This window comes from Lygodium microphyllum, chromosome 3 (genome assembly GCF_053477565.2).
Source record: "Lygodium microphyllum isolate KBCC chromosome 3, Lygodium_microphyllum_v1.1.10, whole genome shotgun sequence".
In the NCBI taxonomy this organism is placed as follows: Eukaryota; Viridiplantae; Streptophyta; class Polypodiopsida; order Schizaeales; family Lygodiaceae; genus Lygodium; species Lygodium microphyllum.
The window spans coordinates 158,220,836-158,243,845 of record NC_141137.1 but is presented as its reverse complement, the minus strand read 5'-3'; the positions used below and the strand labels follow the sequence as shown (position 1 = coordinate 158,243,845).

The window sequence follows — 23,010 nt, the reverse complement described above, 5'->3', positions numbered from 1 at the left end:
TCTTCTCTCCCCTTCTCTTCTCTTGCGCGCGTGGCTATGGAGGATGGAGCTTGGAGATGGAGGAGGCTTGAGCTAGCATCTAGGATCGTGGAGCTATCGAAGTGCAAGAGAGAGGAGGGTACTCGATCGAGCATCAAGGTAAGCTCACTACACTCGTAGGATCGACGGCGCGTCGGCTAGGTGAGAGATAGCCATTAGAGCTCACTTGAAACGCTTGAAAGAATAAGCGGTCCGAGGGTCTTGGCGGTTGAGTGAAAGCTCCCGCATATAGGTACCATGCAAGCAATACAAAGAGCTCAAACAACGGAGCCAACACTGGAGGCAAGCCATCCTAGGGGGCATCTCGAAGAGACAGCATTGCTCGAGCCATGTTTGAGAGAGGGAGAACGCAAATGTGAGAATAATCTTTGGTGATTCTGGCTTTGCGGAGGAGATCGACGACGAAGACAATGGTGAGTAAACTTTTGTAGCATCTGCAGTGCATGTGGAAAGGTGGAAAGAGGGGTGGTGTGCTAATAAAATTTCCCTCTTTCCACCTTTCCACAGAGAGCTGGGTAGAGCCATGCCTCAACATCATGGTGAAGGGGTTCAACTCCCCTGCTCTCTTTTTCATTACTAATTTGTGTTAGTGTTATTAGCCATTTTTTTGAAGTTTTGTATTGCTTTTAGTTTTATTAGTTGCTTTTTTAAAGTTTTGTAATGCTTTTAGTTTTATCAGTCACTTTTTTAATTTTATTAGTTGCTAAAAAAATAGCATCAATGCTTGTATTTAATCAGGTATTCAAATAATAATTATTATGTCAATAACGTTCAACATTCACAACATCCCTTCATTCACATGTGATTAGAGAAATGTCCGGTGTATACTGGGCGGTATGTAAACGATTGCGGATAGACATTTATTGACCACGAAAAGTGTCTGCTGCCCAATGTGTAAGCAGAAAGTCCGCCCAAGTCAACTTTTCCTATGCCCACCAATTGGGCAGGCAATGACGGTGTGTAACCAGCCTTAGCGGTACTCCATCAACTACCCCAAGTTCCTACTTTTATGGGGTGAAAGTGCTCGTATGATCACATCACCTTGCTTACAAGTTGTGAAAAACATCATAGCTGTTCTATTAGTTTATTGAATCGAATATAGGAATCACGTAGAGATGAACGTAGGGACAAAGTGGCAGCATTGTTCGCGTATTCTCCCAACGGTTCTCTCTCCTCCGAATGCATGTCGTGGTGTGAGCTCCTGCAGGTCTCAGCTCCTTTGCTGCTCACGAGACAAACCATCGACAGCAACGAGGACGAGGGGTGCCACTGTTGTTTCTTTGAAGGAGGAAAAGGCCACGATTGCTTCTTCTGGAGAGGGAAAACTGTCAAGCATGGAGAGAGGCGTAGAGGAGGGGCCTCAGAATACTTGCTCATCTTTAAGCACAGACGATAACGATGTGCAGGAGCGGCATCAATCCGGGGCCAACGATGCTCTGGCTCAGTACGTGGTGATCCGCAAGGACCTGGTGGAGTCTCTCAAGTGGCCCCTTGGGAGTGTGCTAGCCCAAGCTTGTCACGCCGCCGTTGCAGCCATTTGGCTCTTTAAAGAGGACCCCAACACTGTTCGTTACTGCTCGGATCTCGACAACATGACCACTGTAAGCATCTTCTTCAGCTTGCGTTACATCACTATTGGTTATAAGACACAGCCTCAAGAAGCAGATTTGAACTTTCTGCAGAAGCTGGCTCAAAATACTTTGTTTTAGGTCATACTCAGGGATGATATGCAGACGAATCTAGCGTGTGATCTGTGTGCATGGTGGGCAGAAGGAAGGCCTCTCATTGCGAGAACTTACAAGTCTATGTGCATACACATGCTCAGGTTAGAATGTTTGCTCATGTGTGTGAATACAACCTTCCACGGAAGTCAGAGGTGGGGGTGATGGAGTCCTACTAGGCCTAGCGTGCACAAATACTATGAGAACCAAAGGGGAACTGTAACCCACCTACAAATGTTGGAGCAGGTCATGATTTTCTGTGCTTAAGTATGACATAGAAGCCAGACAAGAGATCGAGATTTGCTCCGTTCAACTGTGGAATAGAAGATGGACAAGAGACTGAGATGGCTAGGATGGCTGGATACAACTGCAAGGTACATGCCCTTTCAAGGTGGGGGTCACCTGGTGAGCATGCAACCAGGACAGGCTGCAGCAGGTGAATGGTGGCAACAGCAGCCAGTGGCACCTCTGCTGGGCTAGCAGTCAGACTGGTGTGCCACTGCTCCAAGAATTTGCTCTCTTCAGAGAAGTTGGCATTGCTGAGGCTGATGGTATTGGCTTTGTGAGAGGTTCCCAACACTGGTTGGCGGGTGTTTGGAGCTGTTGGTGGAATGCCTGGTGGTTTCTGATCCAGTAGAAGTGATCTTTCAGCATTAGATGTGGAATGGCGTGAGATTGTGCCATGTGGGTGCCTGATGTGAGCAGGGCACCCAACTCAGATCATACCAAGGAGCGCTTGCCACAAAGAACTGTGGGTCTCAACATTGTGCGAATGGGGAAAGAACAAGCAGCAATCGCTAACAATTTTTCTATCTTAAAGTTCGGTGGCAAGCAGGCTGGAAACTTGTCTTTAGTTGGGTTAAAGCAAAGAAACATGGAACAAGGAAGGGGAGAGGGGGGGGGGGGGGGGGATGTTGGTGATTTGGATGGGGCAAAAATGGGAGAATAGAGCCAAAATGGTTTGGGGGAATGGAGACAAGTAGTTAGATGACATATGCGAAATGCAGTTGCATTTGTTATGTATTACGTCCTATTTGAAGAACAAAACAAGATTATGCAAAACCTTGGTGGCATCACTTATATTTGTGAAGACTTAAATGAAAAGCACATTCATTCTGGGCACTGTAAAGAAATGCTAGGGCAAACAAAGTGAAAGGTAGAATGTATGACAACACAAGAAACACAGTTTGTAGAATGCTCAATGAGAATGAATGAATTTGAAGATGTAATGATACAATGTGGGGCCTCAAACCTTTGTGTCTCAAGGACTGAGAATGAGGTGAGCTGAAACTGATGTTGGAGATGCTGCACAGCTTTGAAAGTGTGCAGTACCTGTGGCGGATCCTGAAATGCAGCATCAACAGTCCATTGGTGATGACGATGTCGTGGGCAGAAGTGGAGGGACCGGAACACAATCCTCCAAGTAGCAGGATAAAGTAGGAATCTCTAGGCAGCAAAAATGCAGGATGGCTGAGAATGCAGCTCCATACGCAGTGAATGAAGACGTGATGTTGATGATAGCAGGTTGGTCAGGAACTGGTCCAAAGTATGGAATTTACATTGGGTGTAATGTGCATTTGCAAGGCATGAATGGGATACATGGATGACATGCAATATATATTTGGAGGTGATGCAAGAGATTTAAATACCATTGCATAAGTTACACGTGGTTTGTAGTTGATATATGCCTTACATGAATATCATATAGTACATCATTGCGATGAGACACTGGTTATGCTTAGTTTATGCATTACAATGCCTTGGTGGTCAAAACAATGTTGGATTGTGGCATGTGGATGCATCCTTAGGGTTTTGACAATAGTTATTATTCATGTGTATGGATCGTAACTGGTTTAAGTGATTGGAAGTTTAGACATACAGAGGGTATGAGCTTGGTTATGTGATAAGTGCTCTTGTTGTTTGACAATGATGCCAGCATGTATTTCTAATAGTGGCAACGAATGCTTTGGCACATTGTAGTACAATCAAGGACGATTGTAAGGATTTCAAGGGGGGTGGTTTGTCACAAGGATATGAAATTTTATTACTTTGCTTAGCATTTGATTAAAAGTTAATCAGCTATGCTAATGTGTCTTGCACATGTGAGGTGCAAGTTAATTAACACATTGTGAGATCCAAGACTCTGAAATATTAACTAATACCAAAGGCAAAAGTTGTAATAAGTTATGTATGATAGGTACTAGGTGATAATATGGTGTCAGATTTGGACCTATACCAATTTATTGGGCATTAATGTCAGTGTTGATATTATAGAATAGGCATTAATTAATTAATCAATGCCAGTCCAAGGATCAATAGCTGCTTAGGGATACTTGAAAGACAAATTAGCTTAGCCAATTTAATTATTGATTGGTGGAATTATTTGTGTGCACTAGAATAGATATTAAATTATTTTTTAGATTAAAAAAAATGAATTTAATAAATTGGATGTTGCTGAAAAATGGGATTAGAAGGTTGCTTCTTTGGTGCGCTCGTTCCACTCCTCCTTCACTTTTGCTGGAGGCGATGAAAAGGTAAAATTTGCACTTGAAGGCCTTAAATGCAACCTTTTTTATTCTCTCTGACAGCAAAAAACAGTAGCAGCCTCAACAAATCTTCTCTTTTCTCGCACGTCTATGTTTGTCTCAATTCTATTTTGATGTGTAGCCCAGTTGCTCGCACTTGAACGTTGAAAACGCAACCTTGTGTTGTGTTGAAATCTCCTCTTCAGATGGGTCTATCTTAGGTCAGTCCTTCAATGCTTTGATACCATGTTAGAGTGAAGCAATGTGGAAGCGAATGACCAAGACAAAGAGTGAACAGAGAGAGAAGAGAGAAAAAAACAATGAAACACAAAAAATCTACAGCGAAGAATGCTATATAAGGATGCAGAATTATACACGAGTGCAGAGAGAATATCTATGTATGTCTCCATCTCGAAGATCTTGGTCTCATCAGCCCCGAGAGTGATCTCCACGGTCTGCAGGCTAAAATTTGTGAGAGACAACTAATAGAGATTGTTAAATAAAAAGCATATTTATAGACTGAAAATAATGGCTAGAATATGCAGGTCGGTTGCAATTAATGCAGCCGACTAGACAATAGCTATGCGACTAGATAATCTGACTACCACGTGGCACACATCCGGGCCTTGTCGCCTGCTGCACAACTGCTCCTGCTTTCCCTGTCAGTCCAGGAAATATCCAGCTCTAACAGTGGGCAATAGAGATATGGCTCTTAAGACTTGCAAAAACGAGATTGAGGAAGAGTGATGGATTGCATGTCTATTTATAAAAAAATTGGGGTACCTAAATTAGGGTTTGGAATGTGGAACACAGTAATTGTATCGCATTTTTTAAAACAATAATAAGTTTTTTTCATTAATTAAGAGTGTTTTGGAGTTGCTTAAGTCAAGCCAATGCATTTTTAGTTGAACACTCTCTCTTAGGTCCAAAATGGAGCCATAAGAAATAAGCCCTTGTGTTTATTTTCTTTTATCGTGAGATGTCTCACTCCAACGTAACTAGGGCATTGGGCAAAGGGTGCACATTGATTGCCCAATTATTTACCAAGACTATAGAGATGATAATTATCTTATCAAGGAAGTCCAAGTGATCATCCCAAAGAGGGCAAGGCATCGCACCAAGGGTGCTCATCAGCTGCTCAAGGGTCTATTAGGTCAAGGCATCGCACCAAGGGGTGCTCATCAGCTGCTCAAGGGTCTATTAGGTCCTGCAATGGTGGATGGAATTAATGACTCTTTTTTTAAAATTAGGGCTTTGGTTTAGTTTGTCATAAGATTTAGTATTAAGTGATGGTTTTAAATCAGTGTTTGTCCCATTGAGTCATTGTGCTCTGAAGTACAGAAAATAAGGATGGATAGCTCTGCTATCTTTATAAAACAAGTAAAACAATTACATACACTACTAGGATAGTGCCTAGGGATTCTTAAGTGTGTGTGTACTAATTACAAAGAGAATATGTGGAGAGACAAGCGTAACGACATGGGAGCAAGCAATACAAGCAAAGCTAGCATGCAAGCACAGGGAAAAAAAAACTGCCTTTGGAGATTACTATGTGTAATTTTACGAGCATGGTGGATCCAGAGTTGATCACTCCAAGGGTGACCAAAAAGGAATAAATGTGCACAGATAAATTTACATGAATAAATGCCAATATATGGGGTAATGCAAAGAAAGATGTAAGTTTTCATGCTCATGTAAAATGCAATGCAATGGTGTCACTTGGACAGTGCTCTTGTAGGGGAATTGTTCATTTGTCCAAGCGTCCTTTTACAATCATGTCATCCTAACAATATGGATGAAGTTATAAACGTCCATAATGTGCAATACAAAGTAAATGAACGTTTGAGAGTGAAAAAAATTTGTAAGTATCATCACTGTTACTATCAAGAGAAGAAAACCGCTCCCTCTCAAACTAGAAGGAGAAGTAAAAGAGAAGCAGCCTCTCCTGGTCAATTTGAAGAAGCAAAGGAGAGTATATCCAAGTTGATCCGAGGTAGAAGATATTATAGTATTGGCCTATTGATCACCTTGGTCAAAATATTTGTAAAATTGTCATAGACTAGGTGAACAGTGTCTAGCTCAATTTTCTCTTTAGTGAAATGAAAATGAATTGCCACGTGCCGTGTTTAAGGGGTGATGATCGAATTGCCCTCAAGGGCAATGACACTCTGGTTGTCACAGTAGACAATTGTAGGTGCCTCACAGGGAACTAAATTGCGGCAAGTAAGTTTCTCACATAGATTGCCTAAGTGGTACCATTAAAAAAAGCCCGACACTTTGCGTTGGCTATGGAAGCCGTCGTGGTCTCCTACTTACGGCTAGCCCAAGAGATGGGTGCTGTGCCCAAGGTGTAGAGGTAGCCACCATGAGAATGCTGTGTCAGGATCTCCTGCCCAGTCAGAATTAGTGTATCCGTGTGAACATAAACCATGACCATGAGTTAGTCCATAATTATAGGTACACCTTAAATATCTTAACACACGAAGACAAGCAATCCAATGAGACATTCTAGGTATGTTAAAGTAGTGACTAAGCAAACTAATTAAGTATGCAAGATCTAGCATAGTATGAATCAACCAAAGTAGTTTTCGTATAACAAAACAATAGGTGTGGGCATCAAAAGGCTGACCTGAGGTATCTTTATGTAGATGGACAATGGGATCAAGAGGTGTGGCCATTGGTCATGTTGATCAGTGCAATATTGTTCTACTAGTTGTAGGGTGTATTTCTAGTGTGACAAAAAGACACTTCCCTCGCATAGAACAGTCTCCATCCCCAAGAAATAAGACAACAAACCTAAGTTATCATTTCGAATATAGTGCAAAGTTTTGCATTGATTTTGCAATGACTGTAGAATTTAAGCCAGTGAGGAGTATATCATCAATCTACAATAGGATATAGCTAACTCGTGCTCGTGGTGCACATATATAGATTTAGATCATAGGGGGTAGAATGGTGTTCATGAGTCCATAAGAACTTGTCTATCTTGCAGCCCCAAGACCTCGGTGCCTGCTTTAGCCCATAGAGAGCTTTCCGCAAGCGAAATATCTTATCATTTTGGTCAGTAAAAGAAAAGTTAGAAGGTTGCTCCACATAGACTTTCTCCTCCAAATAACCGTTCAGAAAGGTACTTTTGGCGTCCATTTGATAGATTGGCCAATGTGATAAGTGGGGAGTGCAACCTATAGATGAAATGATGTCAACCAAGCGATAGGTGCAAAGGTTTCTTTATAGTTAATGCAATACTTTTACCTAAAACCTTGTCCATTTGATAGATTGGCCAATGTGGGAAGTGGGGAGTGTAACCTATAGATGAAATGATGTCAACCAAGCGATAGGTGCAAAGGTTTCTTCATAGTTAATGCAATACTTTTACTTGAAACCTTGCACTACAAGGCGAGTCTTGTATTTATCTAAAGTACCGTTGGTCCTAAAAATCCACTTCGTCCCGATGATTGGCTTGTGATGAAGATGATCCACCAAGGTTCAAGCCCCATTTTGGTTGACACTATCTAGTTCCTTCTCCATGGCCTCATGCCATAGAGGGTCCTGGAGAGTCTCTTGTTAACTTTTCGGCTCAGAATGTGCAATGCAATCAGTTGTAAGCAATGATGCATATGAAGCATGAGGGACGAGCCCAATAGTTTTGCTTGAAACCTTGCACTACAAGGTGAGCCTTGTATTTATCTAAAGTACCGTTGGTTCTAAAAATCCACTTCGTTCCGATGATTGGCTTGTGATGAAGATGATCCACCTTGGTTCAAGTTCCATTTTGGTCGACACTATCTAGTTGCTTCTCCATGGCGTCATACCATAGAGAGCCTCCTATCAAGTGTTTGGCTCGAAATGTGCAAGGTAATGAGTTGTAAGCAATGATGCATATGAAGCATGAGGAGTGAGCCAAATAGTCCTTTAGGGCCATCCGGAGTGGGATCCGGTGGAAGGATCCTCGAATCCCGTATGGTTTGCTAGTACCAGTGAGGTAATAGGTCTCGTAGAGGGGGCATGGGAGTTGAAGTGTTGCAGGAAGGCCAGGAGCAAGTGGTAGGCCCAACTCAAAAGGTATAATCTCCAATGATGTGAACAAAGGTAAGGATATATGGTGCCCCGTTGATGCCTTGGGCTGGATGTAGGGATTCACAAGTTCTTTCCTTTGTGCAAATTATTTTTATTCATCTCTCTCTCTCTCTCTCTCTCTCTCTCTTCCTCCTTTTTTCTCCATATTTGTGGTTCTCTTCCGTTGTGCACTCTCACATGGTATCATTGTTGAAGTGAGTGTACGGAGTTACCCCTTCAAGAGGAGACCCCTCAGATTGAAAACACAGATTTTCAGCCATTTGCCCCTTGTTGGAAATATAGATTTGTGTGTTTTACTACTCATAACGACACAAGCGGACCATCTACAGTCCTGTTGTGGAGATGTGGTTGATTTCCACCATGCGGGACCATTTCCAACAAAACATAGATTTTTGTGGGTATTTGCAGGTGTTGAAGATGTCTTATCACTAGTTCAATGGCTTTGATGACTCTGACGAGGAGGTCTCTCATCACTCCTTTGAAAGGCGGTATGGCGTGATCATTGTGGGAACCCTCTCTTGATAGGTCGCATAGATTGGAGTAGCCCTCTTCTCCCTCCTCTTGCCGTGTTTCCCATAGGGCCCGTCCTTTTGGCCCTAGGATGCCTATGATGGCACCGTCAGTGTAGGTGTTGTAGGGTGGAATGTATTCTCGACTCCTTTGATCTTTGGGAGTTTGTTACCCATCCTATTCCACATCCCATGGATGATCCTAGAGCGGGATCAATGATGGATCATGCAGCCATATGGAATCAGCTCAATTCTTGAGCTTGATCTTTTCTTTTTGTGAGCTTAAGTGATTCTATCCTAGTGCATGTGTGCAGGTTGCAACAGGCAATGGAAGTGTGGACAAAGCTTACTTCTTTGTACTATTAGAAGACATTTGCCCACTGGATTACTCTTGAGAAGAAACTGCGGATGCTCGCTATTGATGACTCACCTTTTATCTAGGATCAAATAAATAGGTTGGACGATATGAGGAATGAGTTTTCTTTCCTCAGTAGGATCATCTCTTCAGAGGATATGGCCATCATTCTTTTGACTCAGTTGCCCTTCAAAATACAATGTCTTCTATATCGAGGACCCATGAGACTCTTCTATCGGAGGAGCTTGCTCCACTTGTCTTGGAGCATGATGAGCGTCCGAAGAGGTAGCTAGAGAATCCAACTTCACAAAAGCTTTTACGGGAAAGTTGAAGAAGGAGAAAACAAAGGCCAAGCCCAAGAAGGAGACACAATAGCATTCTTTGAGCTTTGACATAAATTAAGAAAACCCTCAATGCTCACACTGTGGGAAAGGGGACACATCCTAAGGAGAAGTGTTGAAAGAAGTATTCTCATCTTCGTTTGGGAGCAAAGAATGGAGCTACGTCATCTAGGCGTTTCTCTACCTCTACACTAGCTATTACCCATGAGTTCGTTTTCCTTTATATCCATGTGTTGAAGAAGCCTTCTTTAGTGGTTGAATCATCTTCAAAGAGCTCTTAGCTCATTGTGTCACTAGTGTAGATGTTAGAGAGCAAGGAGAGATTGCTAATGTGATTTATAGCCGCCAGGGATCAGTCCTATAGCAAGTGACAACAATTTGGGGCCCTCTAGGAGTAGATGGCAATAGCCCAAGGTTCTTCTAGTGTAGATGACAGCATATAAGAGGGGGTTGTAGTCTTTTTGGTGGTTCTAAGTTGTAGATGATAGCTTCCATGGCTGTTTGAGCAGGGCAGTGGCAGTTTTTCAGCATTTCTTGCGATGAAACTTTGAGAATTCTCTCTTTGTAGCATTCTCTCTCATTTCCCAACCATTTCTCAAGTTATCTTAGCATTTGTAGCATTCTCTCTTTGTAGCATTCTCTCTCATTTCCCAACCATTTCTCAAGTTATCTCAGCATTTTTCCAACAATTTGAGCCATCAGAGGAAGAGATCTCAATCCATCTCTGATGTAAACCCTAATTTCTCAAGATTGAGAGTCTAGGACTTGAATTTCAGCAACTGAAATTCAGGAATTTCTGGGAGATTCAAGAGGCTAGCCAGCTAATATTAGATTTGGGGTTGAATGCGGCAAACGAAGGGGCAAATTGGTTTGAAGGCTTGCTGGTTAGTTTTGACAGCAAGAGGCACTTGGATTACAGAGGAGATTAGAGGATCTCAATTGTACTCCATTGTTAGAATTTGTCGATTCTATGGGTAGTGCCCAATGTAATTTGTGTGGTGTGGACACTTGTTAAAGTGTCAATGTAAGGTGTGTACACCTAGTGTCTTAGAAACTTAAAGTAGTGACACTAGGCTCTAGAGTAAAATAAACCTAATTCTAGTTAGTTGGTGGAAGACCGGTTAAGTCAACCCTTGACCTAAACATAAGTTGTACTTTCACTCTATCTTTCATTCTAGCAAGTATCTAGCAAGTACACTCTTCTCTTTTTGCTTTATCTCACTCTCTTGCTGTCATTGTCTCTCCTCTCTCTCTCCATAGCTGGCTGCCATTTTCCAACATATGGTATCAGAGCAGCTCGTACGCGCCGATTCTGTTCAGCCACCATCAGCCGAAACCATCTTGGTTCTACTGCTGCCATCTTGGTTCTCCGCTCGAGGAAGAGTTTTCAGCTGTTGTAAGGTGTTGTGAAGTGGAGGAGGAGCTGTAGCTGAGCCATCTCTTGCCTACTCCAGATCTGTCCAGTTCAGCCATCAGCTCCAAATCTGTCCATTTACTCCAGATCTTTCCAGCTCAGTCATCTGCTCTAGATCTGCTGTTTTCAGCCTGCGCGCAGCCCTGCACGCAGCCTGAGGAGCTGCTATTTTGGAAGAGCTGCTGCAGTTTTCAGCTCTGCCCGCCATTTTCTCAGTCCTGCCCGCCAATTTTTGCAAACCTTAAAAAGTGCAAAAACCCTAATTTTCAAATTTGGGGTTTTCTCAAAATTTTTGGAATTTCCAATCTCTTTCAGCCATCTCTTATTGAATCTCAGCTTGTGCTGCCCAAAAATTTGGGGCTTTTACTAATTTTTGCTCCCGAAGTTTGAATCGACAACCAATTCGAAGAAATTTCTCAATTTCTTGAATATTCCCACCGAAAATTTGGGGCTTTTGCTCGATTGGAGGCCCTTTGCGTAAATTGTTACCAAACTCATAGAGATTGCGTAATTTCTTCCACATTGGCTCAAGAAAATTTGGGGCTTTTTAGTTTTTTGGATCCGACACGCATCATGAGATAGATTTCAGCTGCTGTTCATTGTTGACATGCATCCTGAGGCGACATTTCTGCAGAAATTCCAGTTGTAAGGTATAATTTTTTTCTATTTCTTTGAAATTTTAGAAAGAAATTTGGAGCTTTTGCTCGACACGCACTCCAAGGCAAGCAACAAGCAGTACAACAACATTTAATTACAGTTACAATCAAATTGGATAGAGAATTTTGGGAAAATTCAGTAAATTTTGAAAAGAATCAACATTAAGTTGTATTTTGTACTTTTGTGGGTACACATTTCAAGGTGGGTGTGGTACAACAATATAGTGCTGTAATTTACTGGTTGAGTGTTGATTTACGTGGCATTGTGCACACTTTGGCATTTGAGTGATAGTTTGGTCCTTGTTTCTTAATCTCGTGGGGGATTTTGGTACTCTAAGGAGTATACTCTATACTTCAGCATTGAAGTATTTGACTGCAGATTTTTGTCTATCATTGACAGCATGGCATGTCAAGAGAATAATGATCAGAGCAACATGCTTGATGTCCTCACTTAGGAGAATAAACTTGATGGCTCAAACTACCAACCGTGGAGTTTTATGGTCCATAACCTTTTTGTGGCGAAGGACTTGTGGGACTATGTTACAAGTGATTTGCAGCGACCGGGAGGTCTTGCATCTCAAACACCTCAGCGTAATGCTGGAGGACAGGTTGGTGGTGCTATTGGTGGTGGTATTGGTGCTGCTATTGCTGCTGCCCCTCCTCTCCCTCCTACAGAGGATCAGAAACTCAAAAGATGCACATGCACTTTTTTTTATTGCCTTGTCAGTGAAAAGAGCAATTATTCCACACATTCGGTCTTGTAAGACCTCAAAAATCAGCATGGGATGTACTTGAGCGTATATTTGTAGCACACAATGAGGCCAGGATATCCTATCTCTGCAGAGAGTTAGCCAATGTGACCATGGATAAAGGTGATAGCATGACAGAGCACCTTACTCACATACATGATTTGTGTGAGTAGCTACTCAATGTGTGAGCAAAATGCCATTATTGCAAGAAGCTTGGTCACTATATCGATGAATGTAGAAAGAGATTGGCTAAAGAGAAGAAAAAGAACTCCGGTTTGGCTGTCCAAGAAACATAGATGGTTGTGATTTCATGCCTCTAGATGTCTTGTTTGTACTTGGTATTACAGAGAACTTGTTGTCTATCTCTGTTGTTAATAAGCATGGCTTTCAGGTCATCTTTGAGGATGACAAATGCATTGTTAGAAACAGAGAGATGGATTATACACTTAGGCTGTCCGGCACCCTATATAAGGGTCTATTTTTATTGGATACATATGACAGATAGTCTCATGATGCTTTAGCAGTCACTACTCTTTTACCCACTATGCAAAATGCGGAGCTATTGCATGCCTGCTATGGACACATGAGCTTTGGGAGTTTGATGATCCTTTAGAGGTGTCATATGGTAGATGCATTGTCTCCAATGGAGACTCCTCCTCATGCATGTGAGGAATGTATTTTGGGCAAGATGCATAGGTTTGCCTTCAAAAAGGATGGTGCAGTGAATACTGTCCGAAAAATGCAACTTATTCACTTTGATGTTTGTGGTCCCATAAGGACACGTGCACTTGGAGGTCATCAGTACTTTGCTACATTTATTGATGACTACTCTTGGTATACATGGATGTATGGGCTGAAGGGTAAAATCTGATGTATTCATGCATTTCAAACATTTTGTTGCAAAGCTTGAAGCTGAGATACCTCATAAATTTTGGCTTCACCTTCAGTGTGCAAATCATGTGTTGAATCATGCACCCACTAAGACATTGAAGACAATCACATCGTTCGAAGCTTGGCATGGCAAGAAACCCAAAGTAGACTACTTTTGGATGTTTGGTTGCATAGTCTATGCACATGTTCCGAAAGAGCTTCGTGGGAAGCTTGATGATGACAAGGTTGTAAAATGCATATTTATTGGCTACAATTCGGAGAGCAAGGGCTATTGCTTGTATGACCCATGCATGAAGAAAGTCTTTGTTAGTAGGAATGTCCTATTTGCTATAAATACTACCATTTGCAATATAAGATAAGAAATACCGCAAGGGGCGCCAGTTTTGGGGCCAATCAAGTGTCCAATGTCTAAGATTAAAGTGGTAAAGTGTGCATTTTTCGTTTATGTGAATTTTATGCTTAATCAAGTTATTTACCATCCTATCCAAGGAGAAAGGCTGGTCTCACATTGACAGTGGTGCTTTGAGTCAATGACTCCCCAAGGAGATATGCTACAAGATCTTTGTCCATTTGAGGGTAGTCACATTGGTGACATTTGCTTGGTACCTATTAGTAGTGTTGGCACTTTGTCGTTATAAATAGACCATACCTCCCCTTCAAAAGTCCTACATGTTCCATACTTGGGCCTTCCACTCCTCTCTATTTATAGTTTGACTAGACTTGGTATCTAGGTTGTCTTCATTGAGCAGGCCATGCTTAGAGGATTCTTCTTCAAGAATTGCTTTAGTGATAGGTTGGCAAGAGGACGGGCTCTATAGGCTCCATTCCCCTTCTCTTATGTAGGGTCCTTCAAGGTAGTTGTCTATTGCTACACCTGTTTCCACTTGTGCACCATCTATTCCATAGGTTCTTTTCCATCCCCCACCCTCTCCTCCGGTGGTTCCCTCATTCCCCCCATCCATTTTAGAGGGGGATGATCTCGGTGATGTGGCTGTGGATTCCTCGGCCCCTAGTTTTTTAGAGGGGACTTCTAGGACCATGAGGAACTTCTTCATCAGCAGTCTACATCGATGGACTTCATCGGCATTGACACTTTGCTTATCACCCTCTTATCCACCTCTTCTTCCGCCTTAGCCCCATCCAAGCTCTGAGATGGGGCGTTAGCAGTCATGTTTGTCATGCTTGGTCATCTCCTACCTGTGAGCCCTAGTTTGAGTCAGATGTGGGCATTAGCAACTCCAACATGTCTATTATGTGCTTTGATAGAGGAGGCAACTCATTCTAGAGTATGCATTTCTTCTTTCAGTCAAGTTTTGTGTGCATTTCTTGCATTTCTAGTCAGTTTTCAGCCCTTGCCAGTGCTGCCTGCCTGCTGTCCAAGATGCCGGATCACTATTTGCCAGATTTTTCTGTGCAGTTAGACTGCATTTATTGCAGCCCCAGGGTATTATTCAGCAGGTCAGCCAGATTTAGAGGTCATTTTTCTGGTCGGCCAGTTTTTGGAGTCTTTTGCTATATAGCTGCCCTCACTAGTTGGCAGATCATCTTCTTTTGTTCCATGGCAAGTGCTTCATCAAGGGGCTGCAGTCCTCTTGGCTTTGGCATGGACAGCAGGCTGGATATTCTCCATCTCCGTCTCCATCACTATCACCGTCATGGTCTTCGGTGTGGACAATAGGATCCATCAGTCCTTTCCTTTGTATTGAGTATTCTATTCAATGAGTGTAGATCTCTCTCTCTCTCTCTCTCTCTCTCTCTCCCCGTGTTCGTGGTTCTCTTCCATTGTGCACTCTCACAAAAACAGCCCCCCACCTCCCATGGGTTTTGGGGTGCAAACATGACTCCACAATATCCAAGATATAATTGCTTGCATAGAATCTTTCTTCTAGAGCATGAAATGGAAATGGTAGGTGAGATCCGTGTTCGTGGTTCTCTTCCATTGTGCACTCTCACAAAAACAGCCCCCCACCTCCCATGGATTTTGGGGTGCAAACATGACTCCACAATATCCAAGATATAATTGCTTGCATAGAATCTTTCTTCTAGAGCATGAAATGGAAATGGCAGGTGAGATCCTTGAACGCAACATTGGTTCAAGGTAGCAATGGCAAGAAATATGTAAGCATGGGAAACATAATTGTTTGGGCTACTTTGAGACGCACATGGAATGGCCAAACTTGAGATCTCTAATAGGCGAACTTGGCTTCCAATTTTTGTGATATCCATTTCAGTAATTCTTGTAGCTACACATCAAACCCCAAGGGGTAAGCGAGATGCCTGGAGGATTTGATAGCATTGATTCATAGGCTTGGCACATGCCCAAATAATTCCCATACATCCAAGGCTAACTAAAGATTAGAAGCATCTACTTTTAGAACCATCAAATTATCATCAGCCAATGCTTGACCAACAAATTATCGTTACAAAGGTAGAGAAAGACTAGCTTCTTTATCCACAAGATGCGATAGTGTGGAAAGAATAGAGTGAGTAGCAAGTGCAAAGTAGAGTGGATTGAGAGGAGAGCCCTATTGGATCAATCGTGCAAGGGAAAAAGACCCGATGACTCCACCATTTAGCATAACATGGGAGGTGGCAATCATATTAATAGTGTAGATTAAGCTTGACACGGAGTTCTAAAATCCATAACTTCCATGAGATTTGCAAAACAAAAGACCATTCCAAGAAGTCAAAGGCCTTTTTCAAGTTCAGTTGCACTAGAACAACCTCATGTTGCGTGTGTTGCACTTAGTCAATGGACATTTGTGCAATTGAGATATTATGAAGAATGTTTCTGCCCTTAATAAACCCATATTGGTGAGGATGAACAAGATTAGGCAAGTGTTTATGGAGATGGTTTGCCAACACCTTCACAAAGATCCTATGCATAGAGCCCATCAATGAAATCGGGCTTCGTTGCGTAAGTTTGGATGGGACGTTGGGAATCAACTAAACAGCCCTTCTTTCCATGATAAAGGCATGCTGTCTGATGCCCAAACATATTGGCACATCAGCCAAAGGTTTTGCTAAAAGAGATGGATATGTGCCAAAGAATTCATTGGTGATGCCATCCTAGCTAGGGCTTTTATCATTTGGCAAATGCAAGAGACATCCATAATTTTGTTCTCATGGATATTAGATTCTAGGATGTCTTGCATGTCATGGGGAACCTAATCTTTGACCAAAGCATAAAAGGGCACATGGGCTTGCACAACCTGTGAAGAAGAAATCTATCGCAAACCCAAAGGGTCTACGAAGTATTCCCTACACATACTTACAGTCGATTGGGGATCTGTGACCATGTGGCCTTCTACATCTTGCAATCTAACCACATTTTCCCATGTTGGGGATGAATGCAAGGGGGGCCCAAAAGAATTTATGAATTTGAGAAGAATTGTCTCAAGACCATCAATTAGATTCCTTCGTTTAGCTTGTTGGTAAGATCACATCTGAAAGCCTTGAATAATAAGTTCACCCAATTGAGCTGCTAGCGAGATCAGAAAATGGTCATGCAGCAAGTCGAGCAACAATATCCTTGTAGTGGAAAATCACATGAAAACGTCTCTAGTAGTTAGGTCATGTAGTCCTTGAAAATTAGCATGACTTAGAAAGGAAGAGTTAAATCTCAGGGCATCCTACCCAAGAGACCGGCAAAAGTAAGGTCTAGTCAAGACCATGTGGCCAAGTATTGAAGTGAGTGAAAGGTAAATCCCGAAGCTGATGGAGAAAGTCAAGACCACACACACACACACACACACTCTCTCTCTCTCTCTCTCTCTCTCTCATAAATTCTTCCATCTTATAGCTCATTAACATCTTCCAACTTATAACAGTAAGTTCTTGCATATTGATAAATTTAAGTTTTTAAAGTATAAGTCTTTAAAACTTATTAACTAGGATATCATGTAACCCAAAGTCTTCCCTTGATGATGTGGCGCTGCCCTTTGAAAATTCCTGTTCCTGTTCCAGTTTCTGTTCCCATTCCAAAGTTTTCCTCAACTATGAACCACAATCTTAAGTACCAGTTAGCAAATTTGATGTCAAGCATGAGGAGCAAGAATGATGCTGAAAACTTGAATTTTAGTGTGTGCCAAGTATGCTTGGGGCATGCTCTATCCAAGGACGGAGGAATAGTGAATGTTGAATGCACAATCCTGGATTCTGATTGCTGAATGTGGGTCAATCTTTGTGAGGAGCGAAATAGAGATTTGGCACAAAATCGGATTGATGATTACAGTGAATTCCAATTGGGGAAAGTGATTGTTTAGACAGCCTGACTGCAGTCCTACTGTAGTTTGTGCTATTGGACAGCCCCAGTAGCCCCTAGCTGTTGCATTTGTTCAGTAATAACAATTTAGTTGTCCAATAGCTGCACTTCAAAATTCAAGCTGTTGCACTTCAGCCATTTGCAGCTGGATCCATCTGCAGCCATTTTCAACATTCATTCTATGTCAGTACAGTGTTTCACATCCCCATTCGTCAGTTTGCCCTGGCCCTTGATCCCTGGCAGTCATTGTGCACATCTAGTTTCCCGCTTTTGGCAGTTCTTGGGATTCCTTCAAGAGACATCACAATCTGTTTGGGGTTTATAGGTCATCAAGTGTGCATCCATGACACTTAATAACATTCATCATCAAGTGTTTGCATCCATGACACTAAATAACATTCATCCCGAGTATTAAAGAAGCAAATACTGTCTGCTTTGTTCTCTGCAATCAAATGCTAAGCATGTATAAATGACAATCCATTTAATCAGCTGCTCATCAGGTAGTTCCGAGTGCTTCCATACATGCTCCCTGTTTTGCTTCTGCTCTTGCTTGCACGCTACTGCCTCCACTGTCTTCCATCATTAACTGTTTCAGCAGTCACTCCTATGAAAAACTCTTCTAATGTGCACAATGTGGCTTCAAACATACTGTCCTATAGCAGTGAGCAAAATTTAGATGTAATTTCCATATGAAATGCTTCCTTCCCTACTAATATTTTGTTTCAACTCCTTGGACGAAATGCTTTGGGTATTTCAATGCTTATATTTTGCTGCTTTCCTAATTATGAAGTATTTAACATGCTTTGGATGTTATTTGCATGTTTTTTCAGTGCTCATGTTTTACTGCCTTGCCATATTTCTGGAAACTATTTGACTGAGCAGGTTACTCTGGAAGTGAAAGGAGAGACACAACTTATCAATTTGTCACAGAAACTTGAAGCTGAGGGGATCATGTACAAACTGTGGATAGAGCAACCAGAAAACTTTCCTACATGTTTGGCTACAAAGCCTTATCCAAAGTCTAGAGTTGCACAATACTTCAAAAAGTTGAAACTATGCAAGTAGTTAGCATACTTCTTCATCCTCACTTCGGTTGGGGCTATCCATTTTATCTGTATCTGTTATTCCATTTAATATGCCTAGTGTAACGTCACAAGGTACATTGGTAGGCAATTTTGTTCAACGCGAAAAGCATTGTGTATTTTACCATCGAGGGATGGCTCTCATGAAAGCACAAGAATTAGGGAACGCCTTTTAGAGTTCTGAGGGTATTTACATTGCTTTAACTTTCAACTCAGGCTGGAGATGTTTTGCTCTTCTGCCCGAGTATTTAACTTCATAGAGAAGACAGTTGTTGCATGACCTTGGTTTACTTTTGCCGTTGTGTCACATGTGCTACGATGCTTCCCATGGCTTGCGATGATACTCTTCTGCAAGGCATCAGAGATGTACAAGACTGGGCTGCATGCCTCTCTTTTGTGGCGCACATGATGGCAAAGCCAGTGCTTCAAGCATGAATGAAGGATATCGATATCATGGGTGATAAGATATATTATGCACAATGGTACAAAACATATGCTTTGGGACTCTCTTCGATCCTATACAGGATCTCACATATTATTGTACAACTTGGGTTACTTTAAAATGGCAGGCTACTACTACATTACTACATCTTGCTCTACATGTTCATTTGATTGTAGCACTCCGGGGTCTTGTCTCGGTTTTTAATAGAGGGCTTTGTTTGATAAGGATAAAAATATTGCGGCTCCAATCCTTTATGAATTGACCTAAATTGTTTCCTGAGATTTGGATATTCATGTTGATGCTTTATGCCCATATGGCTTGTGAACATACTTCCCTCCTTTCAATGCTTGCTCCAAATTTAGGTTTTGGAGCTTTGTTAGATCATGTTCGTATGTGGCAAAGGATTTGAAATAGTTTTAAGTAATAAAGATTGGAAATGATTTAACTAGTGTGCAATAATCCCCTTAGTTGGCCATATGCTTGTGCCTCTAGATAAAAAGAAAGAAATTGTTAGGTGAGAGGGTGAGGTTTTCCAAAACAATTGTGACAAACACAAAGGTAGCAACAATGAAGGCATGGGTGTACATGAGACTTTCTTAGTTCAATTTGTTCCAAATTAATCAATTTAGATGGCACCTTAAAACTATCACTTACTACTGGTTATTGCGTTTCTAGTATAGTGTAGTTATAGGCTTAGTTGATATTTAGCCTTAGGTTCAACTAGTGAAGGTGATAGATGTGGATCATGATTTGCAGATGTATGCATGTATTAAGATGACAGTGTTTGGCCATTATAAGTGCCTTGTCCTTGGGAGACCCCAACTACAAGACATTGTGGTTACTAAAGGATGAAAGTGAATGAAAAACCCTATTGATGTATTGGTTTTTACAAAAAAAAAAACAAACCTATTGTTGTGATGACTACATAGGATACTGTTTTGAAGTATCATTCTATCTTTTGAGGGCAAAGTGATTATTTTCATTTAATACATTTTATTATTGTTGGATGCTTATTAGTTAAACACTTTGTGCTTATAATTCTCTCTCTCTCTCTCTCTCTCTCTCTCTAAGGGCATAGGCTTTGTAGCTATACCATGGCGTTGGGGCCAAAAACACCTATATAGAGAGTAGTAGTCACTCAAGCCCTTTGATTGGGATATGCTTCAACATGTGATGTCCTTTACTCAATGGTGAACCCTCACATGTGCAACATCACGAGGATGTAGTCCCTAAGATATGCCTCAATGTTGTATCTTTTTATATCATAAATACAAAGGATTTCTTATTGATATATCTTGTGTGTTTTTTCATTGTACCATTGTTGTATCTCATGATAGGTTATGACTTGAAGTCCCGTGAAAGTCTACAACACTTGGTATTAGAGCAACTCTAGTGCGGAGTGTTGGAAGCGATAGGGATGCAACTCGAACAGGAGTAAACGAGTGAGTGCAACAGCTTGAGAGAGTGTGAGTAGAGTGAAAGTATGAGACGATAAGAGTGTACCAACAATGTGTTGGTACATAAAGAATATAATGTATTTATACTTAGGGCACGTAAAGGGTGCATTCACATGTACAATATGCATGTACTTTACATGGAGGTTACCAGGCCTTTATATCCCAACAATCTTCCACTTAAATATCTGATATGAACTTTTCGCTAATCAACTCCCATTAGTCAAATGCAATACTTGTGCTGAGCTTTGCTTAGACTTTTAGTGAGAACATCTGTAGGGCTTTCTTGTGTTTTAATCTTGGTCAATGTGATTTAACTATCTTCCAGAATCTGTCTAATGAAGTGATATCGCACATCTATATGCTTTGTGCGTGAATGATACATGGCATTCTTAGCCAGATATACAAGACTTTGGCTATCACATCCCAAAACTGCAGTTTCCATAGACATGCCGAGATCATCTGTAAGTCTGCTCAACCATATAGCTTCCTTAGAAGCTTTAGTAGCTGATATGTATTCAGCTTCAGTGGTACTTAGTGCAACAATATTCTGCAACCTGGAACAACAAGAAATAGCCCCACCATCAATTGTAAAGACATACCCGCTAGTAGACCTATGTGTGTTCTAGTCACCTACCATGTCTGCATCACAATAACCCTGCAAACTAAGTGCATCCTGCCCATAGCAAATACTTTTTCTTTGTGTACCCTTAAGGTATCGAAGAATAAACTTGACAGTCTCCCAATGTGCTTTTTCAAGATTTGACATAAACCTGCTAACAACTCCCACTGCATGAGCAATGTTTGGACAAGTAGCAACCATAGCATACATAAGAGAGCCACAAGCTGATGCATAAGGAACTCCCTTCATAGCATTTGCTTCCACGTCATCTTTCGGGTTGTTGGCTTTGCTAAGCTTGAGATAAGGAGGTAAGGGTATCCCAAAAGGCTTAGCTTCAGCCATGTTAAATCTGTCCAGCACCTTTCCAATGTACTTTTCTTAAGATAAAAACAACAATTTCTGCATTCTATCTCTACGAATCCTCATGCCCAAAATATGCTCTATATTTCCCAAAACTTTCATGGAGAAAGCTGATTTCAGTTGATTTTTTAGAGCATCCAAGCTAGTCTTTCTTTTCCCAACTAGTAACATATCATCCACATACAAAATAAGTATGATGGGGTTGACATCTGTATTCTTTTTCATGTACAAGCAATGATTTGCATGGCTACGTGTAAACTCATGAGATAGCATAAAAGTGTCAAACTTTTTGTACCACTGCTGTGGTGCTTGTTTCAGTCCATACAGGCTGCGTTTTAGCTTACACACCATTTGCTCTTTTCCAGGAACTACAAAGCCCTCGAGCTATTTCATGTAGATTTCCTCATCAACATCACCATGCAAGAAAGCTGTTTTTACATCCATTTGATATAGCTCTAAATCCAAAACAATAGTAAGAGCAAAAAGCACACGTAAAGTGGTCATCTTCACAACAGATGAGAATACGTCTTGGAAGTCAATCCCTTCCTTTTGTGCATAACCTTTTGCAACTAGCCTTGCCTTGTACTTCGGTTTCCCATCAACTGTTTTGACTTTGTACACCCATTTGTTTGAAAGTGGTTTTCTTCCCTTTGGCAATGACACAAGATTCCAAGTATCATTTGCATATAGAGACTTAATCTCTTCCAACATAGCTAGCTCCCACTTACTGATGAACTCACATGACTTGGCCTCTTTGTATGCAAGAGGTTCACCCTCATGTGTAAGCATCACATAATGCAAGGAGGGGTCAAACCTATGTGGTTGCCTTCTTACGCGTATAGACCTACGTACCCAATGATCAACATTTTCAGGAATTGGGTCTACATCTGGAGATATATTATTTTCAACATTCATTTGCTACGGTAAACCATTTTTAGCATGCTATTCATGCTGTACATCACCTTCATTTTCATTTTCATAATAAGCAAGCCTATCTTGTTGTCCATGACCTCCTTGTGCTTCTATTTGCTGTCCATCATCATCTGGCTTAAAAATAATCGGTTGATCATCAGTTTCAGCCTGTGGTACAGCACCTTGAGGCTCATTTTCTGAAGTAATGGAACTCTGAAATTTCACCTTTTTCAAATATTCATTAGAGGCTAAGGTGCCTTTCAACAATTTTGCCTCATTAAAGACAACATCATGGTTGCGAATAATTTTCTTGGACTAAGGTAACCACGCTCTATAGCCAAATTCACCCTCATCACCATAGCCCATGAAAATGCCTTTGGTGGATTTTGGGTCAAGTTTATTCCTTAGCTCATCCCTAACATGTACAAAAGCATCACAGTCAAATATGCGTAAATGGTCATATGAGGCCGATCTACCAGAACCAAACCTCCTCAAGGATGCCATTATTTAAGGACCTATTTGGAGAGCGGTTGCAAATGTGAACCGCGGTTTTGAGTGCCTCTTTCCAAAATGCATGAGGGAGATTAGTAGTGGAGA

At 41.4% G+C, this 23,010-nt stretch overlaps 1 protein-coding gene across 2 annotated transcripts; it reads left to right on the top strand.

Annotated features, from left to right (window-relative positions):
* Window positions 1-1,104: 1,104 nt before the first annotated feature.
* On the top strand, window positions 1,105-19,283 carry LOC148039078 (Peptidyl-tRNA hydrolase II (PTH2) family protein). Of its 2 annotated transcripts, XM_087674966.1 has the most exons (3): window positions 1,105-1,640; window positions 1,749-1,864; window positions 18,424-18,558. In XM_087674966.1, exons 1-3 carry the CDS (start codon window positions 1,155-1,157, stop codon window positions 18,437-18,439), a joined length of 618 nt encoding a protein of 205 aa, XP_087531092.1. In that variant the 5' UTR covers window positions 1,105-1,154; the 3' UTR covers window positions 18,440-18,558. The 2 variants fall into 2 exon arrangements, with proteins under 2 accessions (XP_087531092.1, XP_087531090.1); XM_087674964.1 differs by lacking the exon at window positions 1,749-1,864 and having other exon boundaries at window positions 1,112-1,640; window positions 18,424-19,283.
* Window positions 19,284-23,010: the final 3,727 nt, after the last annotated feature.

What these genes read in the sequence shown, in the direction of transcription:
- LOC148039078 (XM_087674964.1), top strand. Translation starts at nt 1,155, where the DNA reads ATGAACGTAGGGACAAAGTGGCAGCATTGTTCGCGTATTCTCCCAACG. An exon ending in ATCTCGACAACATGACCACT is followed by an intron (nt 1,641 to 18,423) that starts GTAAGCATCTTC and finishes TTGACTGAGCAG; the next exon opens with GTTACTCTGGAAGTGAAAGG.